This window comes from Sander lucioperca, chromosome 1, assembly GCF_008315115.2.
Source record: "Sander lucioperca isolate FBNREF2018 chromosome 1, SLUC_FBN_1.2, whole genome shotgun sequence".
NCBI classification, from domain to species: Eukaryota; Metazoa; Chordata; class Actinopteri; order Perciformes; family Percidae; genus Sander; species Sander lucioperca.
Window position 1 is genome coordinate 16,635,451 of NC_050173.1, and position 9,258 is coordinate 16,644,708.

Genomic DNA, 9,258 nt, shown 5'->3' on the forward strand with positions numbered 1-9,258 from the left:
TTTTTACATTAGGGTATCAGGCTGAGGGTCTGGTTTTGAACCGCACTTCAACAGCACAGCAATGTGAAAAGGTGAATACCCCATTGCTTACATACATAGAATTGTTCCTTCATTACTGTAGACAGTTTTACAATAAATTGATTTTATTTCCAACATACATTCAGTTAGGGCTGTGCAATAATCCAATATGATATTTTGTCGTTTTTCAATGTAATTGTATCATCATGAAATCATATCCCGAGATAACGTGATATATATTTACATAGTCTAAACTGATAAGAACTAGCACATACTAACTCAAATTTCTCAGAAAATCTGATGTGAAATATTTTAAAGGAACACCATTTGAAGTTTGCGGTTTTGTTTTTACATCACACTTTTTTTGTTTTTCATTTGTTTGCATGGATAGTCAGTGTATAGCTGTAAAAGAAATCTTTCTAATTTCACTTTAAACTGTTATGCTCATTTTGCACTAAAGTTCTTAAAGTGCCCATATTATGAAAAAATCACTTTTTCTGGGATTTGGGGTGTTATGTTGTGTCTCTGGTGCTTCCACACACATACAAACTTTGAAAAAAATCCATCCATGCTGTTTAGAGTGAGATACAGTTTCTGAATGTGTCCTGCCTTCAGTCTCTGGGTGAGCTGTTCAAAATCAGAACGGCTTGTGAAGTCACAAGCCGAAACGAGCAGGCTAACCGCAACCATTAGCTTGTAACGCTAGCATGCTAACGCTAGCATGCTAACGCTAGCATGCTACCTCGTTCTCAATAGCAAAGCACTGCTACAACACACACAAGTTCACCATAATCTACAAAAGAACTATTTACATGTGCGCCCTCATTTAGAAGTCTCCCAGCTAATCCTGCCTTGTAACTGACCGAAGTTGTAGAAACAGCCTTTCTTTTACTGTCTATGGAGCTAGCTAGCTGACATGATCTACATCTGAGCTACTGGGCATGTGCAGTGCAATCAAAGATAGTACAGAAGAAGAAGAAGAAAAGAGGTCTCACTCTGTAGCTAAAACAGAGACCAGCTGAAAAGAGGATCTGCAGCAGTGAGAGAGAGCGGTGCAGTACAACAAAAATATGGTGTTTTTTGAAAATTAAACCATGTAAACCTATTCTGGAACAACCTTAAAATACAATTATGAACCTGAAAATGAGCATAATATGGCTGCTTTAATAATATGAGAAAATACTCAAGTGTTTTCTCATTTGTCAAGTATTTAATTCACACAGGAGTTTACAAAAACAGGCTTTACCATGTGGTTATTTTGTACAGGCTATTCATGAAATTACCAGAAAACATGCTATATCGTGATTTATCTCGTTACAGAGATATGAAATGACCTATATCGCCCAGCCCTACATTCAGTTACATTTCTTGATAATATACTTTACAAAATATGGTTTGGTTGAGTGTTTATAAAGTTTCAGTAAGATGTGGGCTTCAAACACTTCTTTTTGATTGACTTTTGTAGCATTTTGGGCTTGAAGGTGAGGAGAACAATAATCGAAATGCCCACAAAAAAAAGACAGATGGGTACGAAAAGCAGAATGTACCAGAGTATAGATTCACCATCTTTCGCCAAACACAGTAATGGCTGGAAGTGCTCCACTCTGTGTGTTGTTTGGATGAGATCCTCACATTCAATGTCTGATTGTCCGACCATATTGATTGTCTTTGTTGTTTCAAATGTCCTGAACCATTCAGTCTGGCAGCAATTAAACGGATTTCCTGTAAGGAAAACAGTGTGCAGTTTCGAGGCTAATGCGTTAGCCTGACCTGAGGAAATAGTGGACAGTCTGTTGTCCCTCAAATCCAGCACTTTCAGGTCAAGATTTAGAAGTGAAGAAGGAAGATGGGCAAGGGAGTTCCTTGAAATGTTTAAAGACTTCAGAGCTTGGAAATGGGAGAAGTCAAAGTCTTGTATGTGAGTATTTCCTAAACCTAGATGCTGTAACGTTCTGCTGAGACTTTCTATTGATTCTTGGACAATGAGTCCGGGGTTGTCGGACAGTTCCAAGTGCGTTAGAGACAGCCCAGAGAATGTAGACGATGGAATTATTTTGAGGTTGCATCCCTTGAGGTAAAGCTGTTTCAGGGATACAACGTTTTTCCAATGTGCGCAAGCTGAGCTAGTGTCTGTACTGGTCTTAGGTTCCTCAGGAAGGCAAATGTCAATGTTGTTATAACTTAGATCCACTGACCTGAGGCTTGGCAATGAGGAAAATAATCCTGACGGTAACCACCCAAGATTGTTCAGGCTAAGGTTAAAGTACGTCAGATTGCCAAGAGCGGTCAGTGTATCTCCATCTGCTACGATCTGGTTCAGCCTGTTGTTGCTAATGTCCAACTCGTACAGTCTACCAGAGAACTGTTCCGATGTTAGATTTAAGGCTTCCAGACAGTTTGTGCACATTCGTAGTCGAGACAGGACAGGCATTTTCTGGATGAAACCTTGAGGAAAGTACTCCACCTGGTTTCCTCTTAGATCCAAAATCTCTAGAGAGGAGATGTCACCGTGAAGGCTCTCGTTCCACAGCTGAGCCGTCACATTGCCTGTGTTCTTCTGCATATTGTAGAACTCAACAGTTGAAGTTGAGTTCGGGAATGTGCTGTTGTTGTCTGCCAAGTGTTGGTAAAAGCTAATGCTGTTGTGGGATAGGTAAAGATTCCGCAAGTGGCTGTGGTTGGGCAAGAAAGGAAAGAAGAGCAGTTTGTTATCTGATAGATCGAGTGTCTCTAGCTGGAACGTGTCATTAAGGTCTTGTCTGGAGATGAACCACTCGATGAAGTTGTGGCTAGCATTGAGGACCACCAGCTCGGTCATGTGGAAGTCTGTCAGGCAATGCAGATAGTTGAAGGCCAAGTTGAGCCGCTGGAGCTTGGGATTGCTGTCAAAGGCACCATCAATCTCGTACATCACATTTCCCTGTAGGTTGAGTTCTTTGAGTTGGTAAAGATCTCTGAACGAGGTCTCATCCAGTCTCTGCAAGAAGTTTCCGGAAAGATTGAGGTACTCCAGGGACGTCAGATTTTGGAGAAGAGTGGCAGCCATTTCGTCATCAAGCTCATTCTCAGAGAGATCCAGAGCTCTGAGCTTGGGAAGAGTCTTTAATGCGCGGCTGGTTTCTTGGTAGCCAATATGAAGATTGTTATTTGCTAAATTGAGGTTTGCTAACAATTTTGTGCCTTGAAAAGTGTTAGATTCTAATTTATCCAAACTATTACAAGCTAAGCTCAGGGTGTTTAATGAGGGGTAACGGAGGAGAGAGTTGTCCTGTAGTGTTTGAATGTGATTGTAGTTGAGCTGAAACTCTTCTAGGTTGTCTGGCTGTTCTGCAGGCACAGAGTAAAGGTTGCGATTGTTGCAGAGAGCCGTTCTTTGTATCTGTAGAGAAAAGGAGAGCACATACCATTACGTTTATGTATTTGTGGATAATATGTCTCTTTGTGGGAGAGAAATGTTAGCGTTTTTTAACTCCCAAGGCTGAATTTACTCTTTTTTAGGTTTACATCAGCCAGCTTCCTTTTGGAAAGGATTGTTTAACCTCTCATATCACTTCTAAAATCAACATTTTAACATTGGTTTTAATTTCTTAGTTTAGGAGCCTCACAGAGCAGCTAGCGAGGCTGTAGACTCATAAGCCCTATTCGCACGGGATTAGTATCATCTGGGAACCTTGTGTGATTTAGAAATTACCCCTCCCCCCCCATATCTGAGTTTCGTGTAGCGCATTTGGACAGGATAAGTGAAGCCTGTGATTTTACTTGAATTTACTGACATATCTGTACCCCGAGAGTTGGGTACCCGGAGGTGCGCCAGGGCAAGGCCAGATAGAGGTTACCAGAGGCGCATACCCTATCCCCGCCGCGGCAGCACCCACACAGCATCCCCGTCAGCCCTCGGACGAAGCCGCAGTGACTGTGTCGACTCGGGGACGGAGGTCCCTAGTTGGGCAGTGGTCCAGACTAGGTTGGTCATGAAAGACGGCCCCCGCGATCCCATATCCATCTTCGCCAAGGGATAAAAAGGCGCACAAGAAACAAAAACCTTGACCCCGCCAAATCACAGGCATGTTGATTCGCATGGGACTCATGAAGCTCTGCACATTTCATATTGTGTATATGTAACAAATAAACCTTTTGCATATTTGCAACGAAGTCTCTCCTGATTGAAATATTATCACAGGACCTCGGTGTTCGTCAAAATATGGTTGGTCATTTGCGGGGGACAAATTACAGATTTGGCCGATTAGCACGGGATTAAGATTACAGACAACTTCCGTAATTATTACAAATGACTAGAAGTCACCAGGCAATACCAATCAGTGTGAATAAGGCTTTAGGGTTGTCCACATGTACACTGGTATTTTTTCAACGTAACTTTTTTAATGCATTTTGGCCTTGCGTCTACACACAAACAACATCTTAGGTCACTGTAAACAGATTTTTTTTTAAATTCCAGCCAGTGTGAGGACTTTTAGAAACGCCGTTTGTGTGTTGTGATGTAGTCAGGGAAAACAGAGTTTCTGGCTTGTAACGTGAGAGTGTGTGCTGTTATCTCCTTTGTGAGGGATCACAAATGAGAAAACATGTATTGTAATGGCAGACATGGCCAAAATAGTTCACGGAGAGGAGGAAGAGTTATGACCAAAACAGTCATAAAAAACAACATATCCAGGCACGCAAGGTTAATTACAAAAAGTAAAAGGCCTTTGGCAAGACATTTTAAAGTACACTTGGTGCTTGGCCAAAATAGTACTAGTAACAGGCTTGCTAGTAGGACTTTTTACATGTTTACGCATAAATGTACAGTTACTCTCCAATTGTATTGTGGAACGGAGGCATCTGAATGCGTTACGGAGGTTGATGCTACAAAATCCAACACTGCCAGGACACAGACTCTGGCGCCAACGTCGCCGAACAAGACCATCGGACTTCTAGTTGATGGGTAGCCTTCCGGTAACAGTTTTTTTTTCTGGCTTCTGATTGGCCAACATCTTCTTCTTTGCACGACTAGGGTTATATTGCCGTCTAACGGCTTGGCATGCTTTTGACAATTGTGTTTTTGATTTTTCTAACCAGTGTATGTGTGTATGTTTTGTTTTTTGTTTTTTTAACGAATAAAGGAAATACACCGTTTTTAAAAATACTTGTGTACATGTGGACTAGGCCTTAGATAATTAACTTTCTTGACTAGTTTTTAATTAGTTTCGTTTTTTAGAATTAGTTTTGCATGAGCACTGCTCTTTAACTTAGTCACAGTTACAGCTGACAATTCATCAAAAATATTTTTTAAATTTTTTAATAAACCAGTTGATATATTCTCTCCTCTGGGTGCCACTTTTTAGTTCCACCTAGATCATATCAGAAATGGTGAAGGACTGGCTTTAGTTGCTTCATCTTTGAGGTGTTTTTGACATATTTTATTTGTGCTAAATCAGCCATAAACAACCTACAGCAGAGATTTCTCACCTTTATTAATTGTATACCACTTTCCACTATGTGTTGTAAGTTGTAACAATTGTCTTCATCAGTGTTTAGTAAATGACTAATTACTGCTTATTATAGCAGTTATACATCATTAATAAGAAACGTGGGGGTTGTCAAGTCGTGAACATTTTATGTTTTATCTTTTATCTAGCTACGTAATTCATCAGGAAGACCAGGTACAACCAGTTACCTTCTGGGAAACAGCAACAGAGCCTCCAGACCGAACCCAAGTTATTAAGAAGTTATTAACCTTCATAAACTTCATGGCAGTTTAGTAAGTGTGCAAGTCATTGATAAAGGGTACTTCCACCACAATGAAATTCACTGTAAATGTTAAGGTGTTAAATGACAGATAAACCCTACAACAGCATTCCTCAAAGAGTGGTCCATCTGCGAGTAGATTTGGTAAAGTATCATGTTTTTAATTTAAAAATTCAAAACAGTGTTTCTCAAACTGTCTGCGAGCGATATAGTGAGAAACATAGTTGTGTTATTTTCAATATTAAATAACCTAGTATTTAAATGTAAACATTATTATTTGAATTGGCTGTTTTGCAGTGTTGTCGGACTTTAGCAGGCAACCGTTTTTCCGCACTGCCTCCAGTTTAAATCATAAATGATCAGCGTGACTAGAAAATGCGGAGGATTAGATTAGAACATGGATAGATTTAGTGTAAAAATTACTCATAATTCCAACATTTAATACAGTGAACTACCAACTTTGATGGATTACTTAATAAATTACTCACTTTGCCTCCCTGATAAGACAGCAAGTACAGAACATCTGATAGGCACTAAATGCAGCATCAGGGTGTCGTAATGATAACATACAAAACAAAAAATGGCTATCTTTTATCAGAGTCAGATCACTGTAAACACATAAAATGTTTTGCAATTCACATCAGATTATGCTGTATACTTCCACCTATGTTCCTGACACTGACACCTCAGTTTATTTTGAGATCGGCTTTTATCAAGTAGGGCTGTGTGTGTGTGTGTGTGTGTGTGTGTGTGTGTGTGTGTGTGTGTGTGTGTGTGTGTGCGTGTGTGCCTGTGTGCGTGTGTGCGTGTGTGTGTGTGTGTGTGTGTGTGTGTGTGTGTGTTGTGTATATGGTTGCACTTGTATGTCTTGGCTTGTTTCTGTTGATTGTCTTGTTGTGTATTATTATTTCTATTCATGTTTTTTTTTTAATGCGAAGCACTTTGGCATTACGTGTAATGAAAGGTGCTATATAAATAAAATTGACATTGACATCTTACCAGCTGGCATGGGCTCTTTTGTGGATGACTTGAGACCGGCGTCAGGATTCTCCACATGGTTATTAACAAGCAAAGCAGGATGGGAGTGAGGCCGTGGACTGGCATTTTAACATCCTCACTGCTAACAAGGAGATAGAAGGAGAGAGGGAGGATGCTGCATTAGCCTTGCTCCTCCACAGTAGAAAACCACAGTTATTATGATTTGCATGTGATGATGAGCATGGTATCATGTCATTTTGAAATGAGCACCACGTCTTGAAACTACTAGCAACTATGAGCTCTATGCATGCAAAATTGGAAAAATCAATCTCTCCACTATAATATACTATATAAATTCTCAAACTGGGAGAGCGAGACAGCAGCTTGATATTAAAGTGTTGAAGCAGTGTTGAGGTCAGATTAGGGGACGGGCAAATACAATTTTGACGGCCTGGGTTCAGTCACCTACTCAAAACTTTCATACTGTGAGGGAAGATTTTCAGTCAACCTTTCAACTGAAGTTTTTAACATTGATTCCATACTAAAATGTGTCTGTAGTAGTCTTGAGCATTTTTTTTTTCTTTTACTTGTTGTTTTCTAACCTTAAATTTTAGGAAATATATTAACATGGCTTGACAAACATGTCCAGGTCATATGTCTTTAATGGCGAAAAAATGTAATCCTCACATTATTCATGTCCATAACATTTTCTGTTGTGTCTGGTTGACCCTATACAATAACAGAAGTCACAGTAAAGTTGGACTTAAATAAAATGATGTAAATATGTGAACGTCCTGTCTGTAATATATTTTTTTGCTGAAAACAGCAGCAAAAATGTCCCAAATTTCAATTCAAACCACTGCGTGACTCATACTGAATATGACGCCTTGTGTTCCTTTTTCTTGGTTGCACATGTTTTAATCTTTTTATTATAGTGGACTTATAAAGTATGTTGTTTTTGGGGGGAGTTTTTCTTTTCTTTAATGACATTATTTTATATATACATATTTTGATCACTATTTTGTATCACTTTGCTGTTGTTTTTTTAAAACTGCTTAAACAAATAGTTTATCTTCACCAACAGTAGTTAAATACATTGTGAACAACACTGGCCAGAACGCTACTACATTTCTAAAATATATAATGTGTTCTGGGGGAGAGTCGGCCACAGAAGAAAAGACATTTTGCAGGGTTGCAGAGGGTTGTGATATAGCCAATTCATCAAAAACAATTATCAAATATGTGATATGTTAGTTTAGCGTTGAGAAATGTAAACTGAACCTAGAAATTAAATTGAGACTGACACTGTGCCGTTGTTTGTCATCCATAACTCAAAGGACATTACTCAAATGCACTATCAAGCAATTTTGTAACATTACGGCTGCAACTGACGATTATTTTCATTGTTGATTAATCTGCTGATTATTTTCCCGATTAATCGATAAATCTATAAAATGTCAGAAAATGGTGAAAAATGTCAATAACCGTTTTCCAAAAACCCAAGATTATGTCCCAAAATGTCTTGTTTTGTCCAAAACTCATAGAGGAGTGAAGAAACCAGAAAATATTCACATTTAAGAAACTGGAATCAGAGAATTTTTACTTTTTTTCATAAAAAAATGACTCAAACCGATTAATCAATCATCAAAATAGTGGGTGATTAATTTAATAGTTGACAACTAATCGATTATTCTATGCAGCTCTAGGTAACACTAACAATGGCTCATTATGCAACATTGATAGAAATCTAAAAAATGTTTATGCTGACATTTGTTTTAACAATACTATTTATGACGTCCTATACAGCACTATCAGAAACTCTAGTATGCACAAAAGCAGGTGGTCAACAAGATATTTTGCTTAAATACACCTAAGACAAATTAGGTTCAAATTCAACATTCTAATTTGAGACAAAGCATGCACTTTTCTCCTTTTCGCATACTGCAGTACTAGATTAGCGCACAGTGCCTTTACTTACGCTGGTGGTTAGGTGTGGATATCCCAAGCCACTGACGGTTGATCCCCTGACCATATCGCTAGTTGACTGGCTGTTGCAGAGTGTGTTCTCTGAGGTTCAGCTGCCTTCCTCTGCTCCGACTGAAGCACTGATGCTTCTTTTTTACTATTCACGGAAGCAGGCAAGCAACGGAAACCAAAGTCACATGGACAAGCTGCAATCAGAAAGAGGTTCTCAAGCCCAGGGCCACAGGAAGGCAAGTGCAAGCTCAACAGCTCTCAAGCGGCACAGCACAAGTTTTTGTTTTGTTTTTCCGTCACACAAACCCCACGACGGTAATAATGCTGTGCAGGCAACCTATGGTTGGTAGCACAACTGCAACCACAAAAACCTAACGAAAACACACCCTTCACACCCTTTGCTTGTTCTGATCAGCCAAGCTACGAGAGAGGAAACCACTCAACACACACACGCCCTTCCTGCCTGATATTCGGCCTGTCACTGCAACAGCCATTACAAAACACACAGATACACTCAAGTCTGTGAATATGAAGCAATGT

The 9,258-nt window shown here is 39.4% G+C and overlaps 1 protein-coding gene across 2 annotated transcripts; it reads right to left on the reverse strand.

Moving 5' to 3' along the window:
- Positions 1 to 1,180: 1,180 nt before the first annotated feature.
- nrros (negative regulator of reactive oxygen species) lies at positions 1,181 to 9,009 on the reverse strand. 2 transcript variants are annotated; one of them, XM_031294644.2, is made up of 3 exons: positions 8,720 to 9,009; positions 6,763 to 6,883; positions 1,181 to 3,397 (listed from the first exon to the last, which is right to left on the reverse strand). In XM_031294644.2, the coding sequence occupies exons 2-3, from the start codon at positions 6,865 to 6,867 to the stop codon at positions 1,436 to 1,438; spliced, it is 2,067 nt and encodes a 688-aa protein (XP_031150504.1). In that variant the 5' UTR covers positions 6,868 to 6,883; positions 8,720 to 9,009; the 3' UTR covers positions 1,181 to 1,435. The 2 variants fall into 2 exon arrangements, with proteins under 2 accessions (XP_031150504.1, XP_031150503.1); XM_031294643.2 differs by having other exon boundaries at positions 6,763 to 6,880; positions 8,720 to 9,008.
- Positions 9,010 to 9,258: the final 249 nt, after the last annotated feature.

Coding starts and splice junctions, on each gene's coding strand:
- nrros (XM_031294644.2), bottom strand. CDS start 6,867: ATGCCAGTCCACGGCCTCACTCCCATCCTGCTTTGCTTGTTAATAACC. Junction 3,398..6,762: donor AAAAGAGCCCATGCCAGCTG/GTAAGATGTCAA, acceptor TTTTCTCTACAG/ATACAAAGAACGGCTCTCTG.